The 17,017-nt window shown below is 32.5% G+C and overlaps 2 protein-coding genes across 2 annotated transcripts; one reads left to right on the top strand and one right to left on the bottom strand.

Annotated features, from left to right (window-relative positions):
* Positions 1-6,941: 6,941 nt before the first annotated feature.
* Positions 6,942-14,623, top strand: LOC122598126 (auxin response factor 18-like). Its single transcript, XM_043770729.1, has 15 exons — positions 6,942-7,218; positions 7,564-7,667; positions 7,805-7,900; positions 8,344-8,400; positions 8,493-8,645; positions 8,755-8,839; positions 9,606-9,696; positions 10,008-10,172; positions 10,874-10,987; positions 11,345-11,417; positions 11,549-11,702; positions 12,094-12,153; positions 12,233-12,558; positions 13,580-13,767; positions 14,068-14,623. The coding sequence occupies exons 1-15, from the start codon at positions 7,176-7,178 to the stop codon at positions 14,210-14,212; spliced, it is 1,854 nt and encodes a 617-aa protein (XP_043626664.1). The 5' UTR covers positions 6,942-7,175; the 3' UTR covers positions 14,213-14,623.
* Positions 14,624-15,370: 747 nt separating this feature from the next.
* On the bottom strand, positions 15,371-16,995 carry LOC122585317 (probable E3 ubiquitin-protein ligase RHA4A). Its single transcript, XM_043757444.1, has 3 exons — positions 16,289-16,995; positions 16,117-16,199; positions 15,371-15,924 (listed from the first exon to the last, which is right to left on the bottom strand). The coding sequence occupies exons 1-3, from the start codon at positions 16,520-16,522 to the stop codon at positions 15,570-15,572; spliced, it is 672 nt and encodes a 223-aa protein (XP_043613379.1). The 5' UTR covers positions 16,523-16,995; the 3' UTR covers positions 15,371-15,569.
* Positions 16,996-17,017: the final 22 nt, after the last annotated feature.

Here is a 17,017-nt window from a genome sequence, read left to right as displayed (position 1 = left end):
TATTTTTCATCTATTTAAAGAATCTCATTTTTAAAAAATGTTCAATATAGGGAACGTCGTTAGTTTTTAACGCCACTTTTCCATAAAGTGTCACGTCACCGCTGTCATGTCATCAAAAATGCTAATGTGGCCTTTAACTTTGACCGAAAATACACACACATGTATAATGCTTTTAAATAGATGAAAATAAATATGCTTATTTTAATAAAAAAAAAAGTTTAATATCTAAAGACTCTTATAGATTTTTTTATTAAAAGGATAAAAGTTTTTTATGTTACTATAGCATAAACACTGGCCAGTGAAATCTTATTGGTACACACAAGTTTCAAAGACACCACCTAATATATGCCAATATGGTCTTGATTTCACAAGCAATTCCCCCAGTGCTATGCAGGCTGCAAAGGGGACAAAAGAATTGAGAGGAAACTATTAATTATTAAGGACCAAGACTATCCAGAGCAAGGCGTCATATCTCACTTTTTTCGTCCCAGAACACTCGGAACATTTCCCTAAGGGGGCGTTCTGGAGAGAGAAAGGGCGTGGGCATGAGATTTTGGACAGGTAAAACATGGCGTAAAATCTGGAGCTTGTGAACGTTATAACCAATTCCCATATATATATTTACAAAGTTGGCCCACAAAAAGGGGTTTATTTTTTTAAGTCTTGCTCCAAGGTAAATTGAGAGAAAGCCCCTTGATGAGTAGATTGTTAGAGCACTCCTAATGCCTCATTCCAATACACTGTCACATCAACGCCACATCAGAAAAATCTTTTTTCAATACATATATCCCCCAATTCACGTCCAATACTCAATACATTCAATACATTCCAATACAAACACAATTATATTATATATATTTTTCACAAATATATTTATAATCAAACATTCATAATACTAATAATAATATTACTATTAGACTTAATTTGAAATATTAATGATACTAATAAATTAATAATAGTATCAATCACAATATAAATAATTATTATTTGCAGATAGTTTTGGAACATATATCAAACTATAGGATTAAAAATGAAAATTAATAATAATAAAAAAAGTAATATATATAATATAGATAGTGCTGCACACCCAGGATTGTCTTCAACCTCTCCCACCAGAGAATTCTAGCCAGAAAACACAGTCGGAAAACACACACATACACACTCACACATACATACATATACTATATATCTATATATATATATTAGAAAAGGAAATTAAAAAAAAAAGCTTCCTCCTCCGTATTCCCCACCACGGACGTAGCCAATACGCCCTGAATACGATGGACTACGGCCCACACCCAATGGTGTGGACCGTATTAGAAAGCCAATATGAACGAATACACCGGGCATTGGGGGTGCTCTTACTTGTCAAGAGATGAACCTATGGGTTTCCTCATAAAGCCTTGCCCCAGATAGTCTAAACTATATGACAGGCGACCATATGATAATCAAAGTCGCATGATATACTTGATATTAGAACGGAAAACAGCCCCTACGTACAACTTGCAACAACAACAAATCATGCTTTGGCGTTATAAGATTAAGTTAACTAGTTAAGCATTAGTAGATGGGCATGGGTACAACTGAAATATTCATTTGAAAACTAAATTTTTATGAAAACTAGAAAACTGACCAAAATATACTGTGATCTAAATTTAACATAATGTGTTTTTATAAGTGTAACCTAAAATACGTTGTGTTAAGTTTTAAATCACGGTGTGTTTTTGATAGCGTTGTAAATCAGAAAATTGTTCAAACACAATGTGATATGAACTTAACACAATGTGTTTTCGAAAAACATATTAAAAACACATTGTGTTAGATTCAGATCACAGTGTGTTTTGGTAGTTTTCTAGTTTTCACGAAAATTTTAGTTTTCAAATGATCAAAACCCATGGGTATAAGCCATTCGTAACACGACTTCAGCTCAATAGAAGTGGTTGTTATGCATGAAGTAGAATCGTTGTAATCTTAATCTTAATATATAATGTAAGACAGTTGAACTAATGACTTATTAACCAACCAAATCGCTCAATTTCATGAAATTGACTCTTGCGTATGTCATCATTTAATGAAAGAATAAATTAAAAATCTTAATAATCATTATCCAAATATATTATTATATTAGTATTTGGGGAAAGGCTAGATAAAGCATGTAGTACCTATCTTATGTAAAGCAGAGTGGATTATGTAAAATTCAGGGGGAGGTTATGTAAAATTCAGGGAGATATGTATGTTTATCAAATTCAAAGGTTTAATTTGTAACTTTTTTTAATGTGGCAGTACCTAAGCTTAGGTAAAGTCTGCAGTACGGATCATTTTCTCTTAGTATTTATATTAATTTGTACAAAAAGTCTCATTAACTTACACTTTTTGGTTAGGGAAATGATAATAGTACCGCTATCTTTAATTAAATTACCATAATGTACATATTTTACAACACACAGTATAAGCCAGTAATGCGTATATGTGGTAGATTTATCAATTGTTGTGGTACAAATATCACTTCCCTTTTTGTTTTCCATCAATAATTTACATTTTTTAAACCCTGGATACTTAATTTATATTTATTTTTAGTCATCAACTTGAGAGAATTTTTAAAACTTTGAATCTTTTAGTTAATTAAAAAAGTTTCAACAAATGAAATATCGTCACATAACATGGGACGATCTAAGAACAAATGACGATTTACAACAGAGGGTTACTTGAAAACTAAATCAAGATTCCTAATTGTTATCAAAGAATATGAAAACAATCCTAATTATTATCTAATTATCATAGGACAGATGATTGCATATAAACCTATTCGTGTTATAAGCCCGCATCATGATCAAATACATATACTTAAATGTCAAGTACAAAATCACAAGTATTTTTATATTGTAATTCTTAATTATCTTATATCACATTATGAGTACAACTGGTTTCAAAAAGTTATTTAATAAATAAATTATTGTAGCATGTGCCTTGTGGAATGACTACGATAAACAATTCCATCAATATGTCTCGACTAATAATGATAATGGTGAACTTATGGTTATTATACTGCAATTTGCAAAGTATAATACTTGAAACCATATATATTCAAATTTATAAGCTTTTATGACTTTTTTGTATGAAAATCTAATAGGGTTAAGTATCCCAGAGTGTAAGTAACTTTGCAATTTTTTCTATTGTGTGTATATATCAAATTTTTTGAACATTTTATGTAAGTATCTCACCAAATTGAACGTTTAATGTAAAAATGTATACGTGACAACCATATGAGCTGTCCACGTAGAAGTTTTTGATTGGTTAACGTAAAATTTTTACATTAAGTATTCAATTTAGCGAGATTACTTACATACAATGTACAAAATTTTTTATACTTACATACAATATAAAAAGTTGCAAAATTACATACACTCCGAGATACTAAACCCAATCTATTATTGATAATATCATAAATTTCGTGTCTAGTGCTGGATACAAACCTACAATCTAGTTTATATCTATTTAATTCCTACCCCCTGCCCATACGGTATATCCTGAAACAGAGTAAGCAGTTTACATCGGCAATATCAATCATCAACAAAAAGAAAACACAAAACAGTAAAAAGGTCATGTAAGCAATTCTGATTACGTGACAGTGGTGACGTGACACTTGACGGAGAGCTGACGTTAAAAATTAACGATGTTCTCTATATTGCGAAATTTTTATAAATGAAATCATATAAAAGAAAACTAAATAGGTTCTCTTTAATAGGAAATTTGTGTAAAATAGTTACATTTTTTTTTTATCTATTTTTCCCTTTAGTTATTAGATAACTTACATTAAATTAGATTTATCTTTTTGGAAAGTCAACGTCAAAATTATATTTCTATTACATAACCACTGTTGAACGTAATTTAAGTTAACGAAATCGATTATTGCTATCCATAACTCTGAAATTTTGGCATCGAAGGGAAGTATCGACGTGGCGCATAAATGTTTCCAAAACTTCTTTGACATGAATGGGTTTCAATATATCCATGGTGTGAAAACACCATCAAGTTGATACTAAAGTTATCTAAACATACATACGAGTTGAGTCTTTTATTAAAAAAATGTGAATATAGATAAGAATAATACAAGAATGTAAATGTATGATTCTATATATATAAACTAAGCGAAAATGATCCGTACTGCAGACTTTACCTAAGCTTAGGTACTGCCACATTAAAAAAAAGTTACATATTAAACCTTTGAATTTAATAAACATACATAACCCCCTGAATTTTACATAAACTCCCCCTGAATTTTACATAATCACCCCCTACTTTACCAAAGATATGTACTGCATGCTTTACCTAATTTTTCCCCATAAACTATAGTGTGATGCACAAACAACAAATATAACGTTATACAATCATGTACTATTTTACTTGGTTTATATAATTAAAGGTTATTTTATACAGATATTATCAATTTTGCTATTGAGTCTATTAATCAGTTTTACATATTATACGTTACTTAAAGTAAGTATATATATATATATTAATCATGTGTTAACATATTTAAATGTTGAGAACTTTACATATTCATGAGAAACTAGAAAAATTTTGGACCCCGCATTGTGGGGTCTCAATTATCTTGTTCAAGCGATTACGTTATTTTGTATATATGCGTTGAACCTTCAACTCTTTTTTTAAAAATAATTATGTTACGAGTTTCTACATATATAGTCTTTGGTAAAAAGAACAGACTCTCCTGTTGAAAGTTACATGGGGAAAAATGTTAGAATTATCCTCTATTAAAATAACACAGCCTGAAAACAATACACCCGTCACCACTGCATTGTTTCAACCGCCGCCGTATTGTTTGGGTAAATAATGAAAATGTAACCTATATTAGAAACCCAAACGAGATGTGATATGATAAAAAATCAATATATTAGTTCAGAATTCAAGCAGATGCGATGTAGCAAAATGCAAGACGTGCCACAAAAAGGTTGAGCGACTCAAAGGGGATAAAAGTGTGAAAAAAAGCAAAAATTAACCCGTAATAAAAAATCTCAAAGGGATGCGATATGACAAAATCCAAATAGTTGTACGGTCGGTGACATGAACGAATAGTAACTCGTCACGCAGTCGAGTTATTATTCATAACGATGGCCTTTAATATATAGTATAGTATAATTTGGTAGATTTATTTATTTATTATTATAACTAATACTTATTGTCATGGTTGTTAAACTCTTACTAGTCACGAGTTGACTTTTACGAGTCGAGTTGACTTGCTAGGTGACTCGTTTTTGTCCAGACTCTTACGAGTCGCTGTGTGAACTTGGAACGAGTCATGATTCGCAAACTTATAACTATTGTAGTTTGATATACTATGGTTATATATTGTATATTATATTTATTTCTAAGTTATTTTGTGTGATATCTATGTAGTTTTGATTATTTTATTGTGAATTTGGAGATAAGTTGTAAGTTAATAACTCAAAACTATTGAATTTGTAATATTTTAGTAAAAATCTAATATTTTGTTCATAAAAACATCACATGTATATAATTATATCATATTATGTAGTGTTTAAAAATATCATAACTTTTATAAATCAAATCACAAATTAAAAAATCATGTCTTCGAGTTAAGTTAAAAGTTAAGAGTTAGAAAATTATGATTCTAGTGTTGATATGGAAAAATGTCAATCACTCAATTGTGAGACTAAAATGATTCAATGTAGTGGCATGAGTGTAATTTATTGATTGGAATAAGGTAAAAAAGTAATTAATTGAAAGGGACACTGTGCTGGGCTTTTTCTAGCCAATCCTGTTGCCTGGTCGTGGTACAAGATTTTACCAAACGCCGTCTACTAACGGTCACTACTATATTCCTTCCTCGTAACTCCCATTTGATGAATCTCATGTTATGAGTATTTTACTTAACCAAAAATCCAAAATACTTTTTTGTTTTTTAAAAAATGTATCTCAATAAAACCTGAAAAATAAAAAACACAATCAAATCAAAATTATTTTAGAAACGTTTTTAGGAAAATAAAATATAATGTTTTTTTATCTTTTAGTGTGAGATTAAAACACACATTTTAAAACTTTTGCCAAATTCTTTATAAGATATTAATTAGTGTATAAAATAAAGAATTGTTATTGTTACTACAAAAGTAGTCAGTAAAATATGTTTGTAGTAAATTAATTTAAAGTTGTGGTATGAATTTCACCCTCTGTAAAATTGACTAATTACTTTAAGAGAATGTTAAAGATACAAATAAATTATAAACAAAAGTTTACAAAATGACTTGTGAAATAAGATTGACCAATCAAAATAATATCTTTTTCTTTTTCATATTTCTATCTCTCTTTACTTCAATGGTGGCAAAGAAGTCTCTACAAATGTTATTTGTAAAATATAAAATTGTACATATAAATTTGGGTTTAGTGCGCTGGAATAAAATAAACTATGCCCAAAAAGTTATAGTTTGCACGAACTAATGTTTTTTTATTGTATGCATAAATTTAATAAAAATGTTCAAATCATGCAATGTGTATACGTGGCAGTCCATATGAGGAAATTTTTTTTCTTTTAACAGGCAACAAAAAGTTACATGATTTAAACTTTTTTGTTAAGTTTATGCATACAATAAAAAAAACGTTAATTCGTACACACTATAACTTTTTGGGCATAGTTAATTTATTTCGGCGCATTAAACCCTATAAATTTTGATAAACTGTGTAGTAATGAGGTTAATGAGTATGCAGCTCCCGTCTATGAACGTCACGGACTAGACATATAGAAAGGAAAAGGAAGACAAAGAAAGGCATAATAAATTTATAATTTAATAATAATAGTAATAATAAATGTATAAACGTATAGAAAGAGATAAAGTATATCAGTTAGTAGTGGGAGTAGTATATTAATACTGACTCACTCTCAGTTAAGTAACGGCGTTTTCAACGAATTCATTTCCTTTTCCTTCTAGTGTTGTTGTGTGTGTGAGAGAGAGACACACAAACAGAAACACTTCACATCTTTTAACTTCTTCAAATGTTTTTATGGTGGTGGTTTTGACTGACTGACTGAGCTACTTTTTCGTTTCTTTTTTATAAAAGTTTCTTGTGTTGGGAAGAATTTGTGTGTGTGTTCAGTGTTCGTGCTTTAGATTTAAGTTTAGGCCCATATATCATTATTATATATGGACAACAGAGCAGGAAGGCCATTATTTCTACCATCTGAAGGTGAAATTTCTTCTACTCATTTAACCTTATTATTATTATTATTATTTTGTTTTAGTTTTAGATGACTATATTATAATTTTTGATGAATATTATCTGAATTTGATGACTTATGTAGTTTTTTTTTTTAAAAAAAATTTCAACTCATGATACTTAATTTGGCTTGATTTCCGGAGTTTGGTCTTTATGGTGGGATTGGGTTTGGTCATTGTTGATACTTAAATGTTTGTTTCATAATAATAGTAATGATTATTCCTGTAGATATATTATATAGCAAATGGTTTTTTTGTATATACTGAAAATGTTGTAAATATGTATGGAAAATTTTCCGGATATGAGCGATGGAAGATGGTTTGTATAAGGAGCTATGGAAAGCATGTGCGGGTCCATTAGTTGATGTTCCAAAAGATGGTGAAAGAGTTTTCTACTTTCCACAGGGTCACATGGAACAAGTAATTTCCAATACATTCTTCTTTTTTTTCTTCCCCCTTTTCTTTTCTTAGTATACCCGTATGTTTTTTATAGTTGTATTAATGGTTTTTAATTTCCCAGAATTTGCGTTTTTCTGCTTTTTGTGAGTTTTGTTTAGCTAGAGGCGCCATCGAATCCGGATTTGAATGAAACTATTCCTCACTTCAATCTTAATTCAAAGATCCTGTGTCGGGTTGTTCATACGCAGCTTCTGGTATGTACCATATATGTTATTCTTACGGTTTTTTTTGGCTACGATTACATGACGTTTTACCTTTAAGATTCTGTTTGGACCAAAGGGAATCTGGCCTAGCAGTATGTGAGGTGACCCATCAACCAACAGGTTGTGGGTTCTCTAGTTCTATTTTGACAAATTGTAAATATTTTGTGCGAGATATGCTTTTCTGGAAAAAATAAATTTTTAGATTCTGTTTGGTTGCTTACAAATCAAGCAAGGTTTGCTTCAACAATTTGCTTAGATTTGAGATCTCTCTCAACATTTTTTTTTTTAAATTTATATTTTGGTCAACTGCAATGATGTTGGGTTTCTTGTATCTAATTGAGTTTTAGTACTTTATACATCAAAGCAATAAGTGGGAATATATTGATTTGATTAGGTGGTTGTTTGTATTTGTTTAATATTGGTTAACATTGTAGGCTGAGCAAGATACAGATGAAGTTTATGCTCAAATTACTCTACTTCCAGAGCAAGATGTAAGAATTCGTTATTTAAATATTTTAAAGCAATATGACACTTTATGTTTAAACATCCTATACTTATGTTGTTTTTTGGTAACAAATCGTAGCAAAGCGATCCTACTAGTCCTGATATATGTGTTGCTGAGCCTCCAAAACCAACAGTCCATTCGTTCTGCAAAGTCTTGACTGCATCAGATACGAGCACTCATGGTGGTTTTTCAGTGCTCCGAAAGCATGCAAATGAATGTCTGCCTCCATTGGTATGTTGCATTCAAATGTAACCAACTTGAGTCCAATTTCTTTTTCGGGTCCCTTCTAATCTTCTAACGGTTCGATATTTTATTCATCTTTCTAATTTTCTTTGTTCAGGACATGGCTCAGCCAACTCCCACTCAGGAGCTAGTAGCCAAGGATCTCCATGGCACTGAGTGGCAATTTAAGCATATATTCAGAGGTCATTATTTTCTCGTGTTCTTTTTACTTATGCTGCAAATGAAAATCACAATCATTAGTTGAAAATGGAGCCTGACTGTATACTGGTCTGTGATTTCACAGATTCTATTATCTGGTAAACGTGCCACTAATAGATTCATGAGTATATAATAAGCTCCATGAATCAATATAAGTTCGTTTCCATGCATATGATCTTTATTTCATTTATTATCTGTGGCAATTATCTCCTGTGTGAATTTGATACCTTTACATGGTATACTCTATTTACCATGTTTCGAGGTGGTAATTATGACCCATTATGTTTTATGTAAAATTCAATTAAGTAAGCCTAAAAGGAAATGCATTGAGAGTTTTCAAAAGTGTATTATTTATGCATAATACCTCTTATATTTTATTCAAAAAGTTGCATTATTGTTGATAAAAAACAATTTTCTAACTATATCTGACACTGATTATCTTAAAAGCATTTAAAAATTTTGGACAGAAAGTGTTAAAGCATCCCAACCCAGCTCAACAAGTTTCAACCTATACCAATAGATTACACTAAACTATATAAAAATATTAAAGGACTACTTTTGACCGAAGCTATTTTGAATGGCTACCCAACCCACCTGCCCCAGCCATTTTGCCACCTCTAGCTATATTTGAAGTTTGAGCACCTAAGACTTGTATGAATATTAAATACCAGGCATAGGTGGCTACCTTTATAAGTTAATTGACGCTATTTATTTATTTTCCTGTGAAGTAACTTCTCTTGGATAGAGCAGGTCAACCGCGAAGGCATTTGCTTACAACAGGATGGAGTACTTTCGTCACTTCTAAAAGATTGATGGCAGGGGATTCATTTGTATTTCTTAGGTATCAGTTTCCTTACTTGCTTTGATCTTTTACACTTCCCTTGGGTTCACTGAGAACTTGAACGTCTAAATTGTCACAAAATTGAAATGAAATACTTGACTACAAATATTAATAATATCCTTTAGTAAAGACACATCGGAAACTTGTGACCCAAATCAGTGCTATCAACATACGAGTAATTACTATTTACTGCAAAGAAAGTATTGCAATTTTTATGGGACATCTGAACGCATATTTATCTTTTGTTATAGCTGATCTGTGATCCGTACTGACAGTACCGTTGACTATGCTTTAATATTATGTGATTATAGGGGTGAGAATGGTGAGTTATATGTCGGAGTAAGACGTGTTAGTCAACCGCATAACTCCATGCCATCTTCAGTCATTTCGAGCCGAAGCATGCGCCTTGGAGTGCTTGCAACTGCATCACATGCTGTTTCTACACAAACCCGTTTTCTTGTTTACTACAAGCCAAGGTATGTTGCTGGTTAAAGCTGTTCTTTTCTTTTTCAGTATTGGTCGAAAACGGCTAGATGGGTTTGGATTGATCCACAAAAGCTTTTTGTCAGAAATATTGAAGTAACTTGTAGATAGTCAGTGAGTTGATTATGAATTAATGATAACAAGAACAAGATTGGAATAATAATCTAATTTTTGGATAAAATATCGATTTAGAAAGTTGTATGCTAAGAAATTCTCTGGACGAACTCTAACCCATTTGACCTTTTTCATAGTAGCTAAATGTTTTGATTAACCCATTTGAGATAAAGCACATCACAAATTGACTTGTTCATTAGTGAATCACTTGAAGTCACCAGCTTAGCTACAGTTAAATTATTGTATCAATTGCTCCAAAGAGGTTGAGGACATACCTGATCTGGTGCTAAGTAAATACCTATAATGTTGATAACAGATAATGGGGGATAAAGGAGGGAATAATTCAGTCATCCTATTTTCAAATGAGGAGATGAAAAATAAAAACCCAGGCTAGAATATATAAGTTTGCATTTATTATTTAGACAGTAAAAAGACACACCAAGTAGATTTAGATATAGAAGCATAATTATGCATTTATGCTGTTTGTTTATTCTGCATAATCTCTTAATCATGAAAAGCTTTTACATCAGCCTGCTTTTAAATATATATTATGCACAAATTTAAGCATGAAATTTTACAGGACAAGTCAGTTTATCATAGGCTTGAACAAGTATATAGAATCTATAAAAAATGGATTTACTGTTGGTATGAGATTCAACATGCGATTCGAGGGCGAAGACTCTCCAGAGAGAAGGTACATAACTTTTATAGGTTCTTGCTAACGGTGTTAACATGAGTGGGTCACTGGTTTGGGTAACAAGTCAAAAATGTGTGCCTACGAAAACAGGTACTTCGGTTGATCTGAAACACTTGTATTAGCTAGTGTGTCATATATGGTTAAACTACATAATGTTAACAAAATTGTAGGTCTTTAATTAAAACTATCTAGTAGATTTATGCATTACAAATGTTTTGGTAACTTTTGATCTGCTTGAATTTTTCCTTTCAAGCTGATTTTTTAAATTTATTGTTTGACCCATTAACGTTACAACAACCCTTGTAATAAGTTGATAGAATAATATTTTTGCCTGAAATTTCTTCAATTGTTTAGGTTTACGGGTACAATAATTGGGGTTGAAGACCTGTCTCACCAGTGGAAATCTTCAAAATGGCGATCTCTGAAGGTAAACAAATGACATAAATTCGAATATAATTGTAATTATTTTCATCAATCAAAGGCTTTCCCCTTTGACTCAAATAAGTGACCTGATCAAAAGCATATAGAAGAAACTTATCTTTGTCCTGCAAATTCCAGGTCCAATGGGATGAACCCACATCGATAGCGAGACCAGAAAGGGTTTCTCCATGGGAGATTGAGACATATGTCAACCCAATTCCAACAAGCTTGGTTCAACCGATGACACCTAAAAATAAAAGGCCTCGACCTCCGGTGATCATCCCTTATCCTGGTAAGTCAATTTGTAGTGTTACGTTTGTGATTGGCATTAGGTATGAAAATATCGATCCATCTACTTATGGTTCAATTTGATTATGTTCTATCTCTACCGGGTAAATACGGAAGATAAAATTAGCTTATAAGGAAATGGTTGCTGAATTTCGCCCTATATATTTAATGCTTGAAACATTGTATAAATCAGTTAATAAAAAAAACTATGTATGAATATTTTATAGGACAAAGTATTTTGGGATCGAACTAATCCAACAATTAGCAAAACCTACTTGTCAAAGTGAATTCGTTTTGACCAGTTCTTGCTGACCCCTATGTTGCCACTACTCGTATTGTCTTCTAATTGATACTAACCTCTCCTATTTTGTACTTTGGGCTATTTATTGTTTTAGAACCGGCATCTTCAACTGTATCTACTGTTTGGAATCCTTCACATGATAAAACAGAAAAAGGTAACTATTTATAGACCCAATTTGATGCAGGTTGGCTATCATCATTGTCAGTAAATTCTTCATGAAATATTCTTTGCAGGTGAGACAGAAGATAGAAAAGGTCTCATGAGTTGGTCTCTCCATTCAAATTCAAATTATATGCCTCAAGAATCCATAAAAGTGGCCAACGATTCAGATTACAGCCCACATGATGTGAAGAAGTCTGAAAATATTTCAAGTTGTAGATTATTTGGTTTTGACTTAAAGATTGCTCCCAAAGCCAAAGATGATGAAATAGCTGAGGTTTCCCCATTGGTCAAAACGCATGAACCGACTGGGATTTCTGACCAGAAGTCCGATCCCCTATCGAAGGATCGTATAGATGGTCAAAGCAGACAAACTACTTTGAGCCGGAGCCGTACTAAGGTACATCTGATCCTTCAAATGCTGTCAACTTAAGTGTCTATATGGTAGTATCAGAGGTTGCTTGTTTTATCCGCCCAATTATGAACTGATAACTTCAGACAATGTTTCTATCTTTAACAGGTCAAACAGATAATATTTTATAAAAAGTAGTTTGAAAGGTTATGGGTAAAATGGGTAGAAAGTCACCTTAGTGTATTTTTAAAGCTCGAGCCCTGTAAATCTTTTTATTTCAAAAAGTAGACTCTGGTTGAAATCAAAAATTTTAAAAATCATATTTTACTCATTAATTATTGATAAAAAAAAAAAAAACATGTGAACAATAATGCTTAATTCTTCGTAAATTTTTTAATTCCAAAAAGTCGACTCTGGTTGAAGTTAAATATTTGTAAATCATATTATGCATTGCGAATAGAAGGGAGGTCGCGGGTTCGAATCCAACATCCCTATATTTGACTTGATAATAAAAATGTGGACAAAAAAGCTTAGGGCCAGCCCGGACCAAGCAAAAAAAATTTTAGTTGACCCGTTGCCCAACCTGCCTAGTACCTCTAATGATAGTCGAGGTTACTCAGCGTTATTGTTTGTCTATTTGTTCGTGGTTAAAAAAGTTGAGAAACCAGAGCTGAGCTAGACTGAACTATTCATATTCATGCAAATTTAAGTTGATTGATGGTGTACTAGAACAAGTTATGTAGGTTGACTAATTAAATTTTACGGATAAGAAAGGGCTAATTGCATCAAAAGGTAACCTCTTTGCTCCCATTTTTTTTTTCGGGATAACCATTTTTTTGGGACCAGGAAAAACCATAAACTCTCGAAGAACTGAACATTTTTGAAAGTGGGTTATCTTTAACAAAGTTGGTTACCAGAAAGTAATATTGGATTACAGGTGGTTACATTTTTTTATATGGAATTTGCTCATAAGAAAAGTAATCTGGTTTTATATATGCAAAATAATGAAGAAAGATAGGTCATGGGTTGTGTATTGCTTGCATATATAATATGAGTGTTATTATTGAAGGTTCAAATGCAAGGAGTAGCAGTGGGCCGTGCAGTTGATTTATCCATGTTAAAAGGGTATGATGAGCTTATAGATGAACTTGAAAACATGTTTGAGATCAAGGGGAAGCTTCGCCCTAGAAATCAATTGGAAATCGTGTTCACTGATGATGAAGGAGACATGATGCTCATGGGTGATGATCCATGGCAGTAAGTAACCTTACACTACTTGCACCGATCATGAACTACTCTTTTTTCACTTTTAGCTGTCTCTAGAGTTTGCAAAATGAGTTGGTCGGGCAGGTTGGGTAACGAGTCATTACGTGTTGTATTTTGGTGTGGGTTGGGATGATTTGAAACACTTTGTTCAAACTTTTTACTTTTTTTTTTGAACATCAGTTTTTACTTTTATGTAACTGCATTGGTAAATGTATGATATCTACCAAACCTATATTAGTCGATAATTATCTACCAAACCAAAATTACAACCTAATGAAGTCTTTTATATAGGGAATTCTGTAAAATGGTGAAGCGAATTATGATTTGTTCAAGTCAAGATGTGAAGAAAATGAGATCTGGAAGCAAGCTGCAACTTTCTTCTTCCACTGACAACGAAGTCTCTGGCTTTTGCGTGGAAGCTGCCGTTGAAAATTGAGAAGTCGTTCACTTCCTTGTATGTAATGTCCCCTGTTTTATTGAAATTTTTGTGGGCTTTTGTTTTTCTTTTTCTAAAGTCAGGTGCTTGAAGAACAATGAATGGGGAATAATGGCGCAAATAATGTCATTAGTAGGGTAGGATTAGGATCTGTGTGTATTAGTGGTTAAATGTTTGATATCGAATGTCGGAGATATTCAAAGCGGCCCCTTGCGCTATAATTCTGGCCAAGTGATGAGCAGTTGCATATCTGTATCTGTAATATATTATAAGTGGATGTATGTCTTCTGTTTTTGCTTGAGGATATGAGTCCGTATGATAAGATATCTGTTCGTATTAGTGATCTGTGTAACTGTGTTTGTATGCTGGTGTAAGATTATGAATGTGTATGATAAAGTGAAATGTTAGATATATGGTTACTTCTACTCATGTTTTTATGTTATTCAATAGATTGTCTACTTAATACAGTTTGGAAAGATTGCAATGCTGACCCATTTGTCTTAATTGGTCAATTTGGATGATCTATCGTCACAACAATAAATCAAACACTTGGCCAATAAATATGTTATATGTAAACAGACAAAACATAGACACAGCCATTTACTTGGGAAAAAAACAAGGACAAATAAAAGTGTTTAGCAATGTGGGTTGCTCAATCGTTATTTGCTTATTAGATTTTGAAAAAAATATGGACAAACAAGTGATGTTGGGCAGGCCAATCTAACCAGACCCGACCAGTGCGGATCCATATTTTAAAAGCACCCATTTTAACTTGTGACGTATCAACCCGTATCCCCGTCTCTCCACTTGAGACAAAAAGGCCTTATGGAATATAACTAAATGCCATGTATAGATCAATATTTTTTGACCCAAAAAACTATTTGGGTATCGCTATGAATCTAGATTGATCTTGTAATCGTTTTTCGGAGCCTGTAAGAGACCACACGAAAATGTTCCTTTTATTAGAGATGCATCATTTCACCCGGTTCATTGCTTCAGAACATATTTTAGTACTTAGGTCCAAACTTCACCATATCAACAACGTATTTAGTCTCTCTTTCATAGTTTCATGGTATTCGGTTTACGTATTGTTATTCATATCGTCTTGGTATGGTAACCGGGGCATGTCTTTATTACTTATTGTACAAGGCAATCAACTAAATTTGCAATAGATGATGATTCATTATTGTAACTTACAATTGTTACAAACAAATAGATGATTTTTTAATTACCAAATGCGATCAATCATCTTGTACATACAGTTTGGATCACACTTGGTAGTAATTGGTATTACAACATTGTTGTTGTATGCATTTGTTCATCTATATTAAAGACTAGTCTACAGTCTACGCAAAACTCAAGAATCATGGATTTGAATATTGACAAAATGAGATTCTTGATCATTTGGAATATTAGGCAACTTATCCATACTTGAACTTGATGACCCTTCACATATAACTATACTATGTTCTAAAGGAACCCCTTGTGAGTTCATCATACTCTGGTTGCTCACGGCCGCGGCTGGTTCATCAACTGCCTGTGGCTCGTGGTGGCCGCCTTTGGTTGTGTTGATAACTGAGCATCTGCAGAGGGGACATGTAATGTTTGAATGAAGCCAGTTACGTATACAATCGCCATGAAACATATGTTGGCAAGATGGTATTTGATGTAGCTTCTCATTCATCTCAAATTCCCCCAAACAAACACAACACCTGCAGATTGAATTTCGCGGAGTTAATTTCCATTAGGCTGTATGTGTTAGCGACATTTCAGTTTTTGTCTTAAATCAACTACCGTTCTATTGCCTAAAAATGTTTTCTTGTGTAAACGGGTCAATTTGAACAAAATGTCACTCAATCACTGCTCAAGAAGTCAATTAGTTAAATGAAAAGGTGTATGCTTACATTGAATCCTTTGCGTATAAATCTTCGTCAAACAAGATCACAGTAAGCTTGTCTTCAAGGTTTATCTTCCGTCCTGTTTCACTCTACAAGAAGACAAACACCAAAGCAATAAAGATTTGAGGAAGAGATAGGGAGCTAGAGAAGATATGGACAGAGATAGGTCTATACATACATATTGAGGAAGAGTTGAAGAATCATGATTCGATGAGGTTCCCGGATGGAGTGTAGATGTAGAATTGTTGTTGCCAAAAGTCCTTTTGAGGTAGAACAAGTAAAACAAGAGAAAAAGGATTATAGAGAAGAGTATTGGGATAGCAAATATGAATGCTTGGTATAATTTCATCTGAAGTGCTTGAGAATACAAGTGAGAGTTGGCACCATTACTTGAAGATTGAAGGTACCCCATTATTTCCTTGTTTAACTACTTTGTTTCTAGTCACAAACCCAAATCTATACGAAAAAGGCGTAAAGAAAGAAGTTTGATTAATCTATTAATGGAAACTCAGAGGACCAAGTGCATGTATGGATGCAAATGTGCAAAAATCAAGTCAGAAACTCTTGAGAGCTAGCCTGTTGTTATACGGTTTGTGCTTTAGGTTACCTACTTGAAGTATTATATATATAAGAAGGAGAAAAGATACTTTAACGACGACACGTAAGCTAAAGAAACCTTAGTGGCATAGGTTTCTTGATCGAGTAAGAACTTAGAGTGTGCGAATGTAAGTTACGCGAAAGCTTGAAACTTTTGATGGGAAGAAAGGTGATATAGATATGTATATATAGGAGTTGTGTTTTCATTAAAAATTTGATGTTAACTTTCTTGGTTGAGTGTAGACATGAATCTATATATGCAGTTATATAGAAGAGTGGAAGTTGGAATCTTTTGAGAGAAAAAAGAAGG

The sequence above is a fragment of the Erigeron canadensis genome, chromosome 1 (genome assembly GCF_010389155.1).
Source record: "Erigeron canadensis isolate Cc75 chromosome 1, C_canadensis_v1, whole genome shotgun sequence".
Classification (NCBI taxonomy): Eukaryota; Viridiplantae; Streptophyta; class Magnoliopsida; order Asterales; family Asteraceae; genus Erigeron; species Erigeron canadensis.
This window is presented reverse-complemented; position numbering and strand designations above follow the sequence as displayed.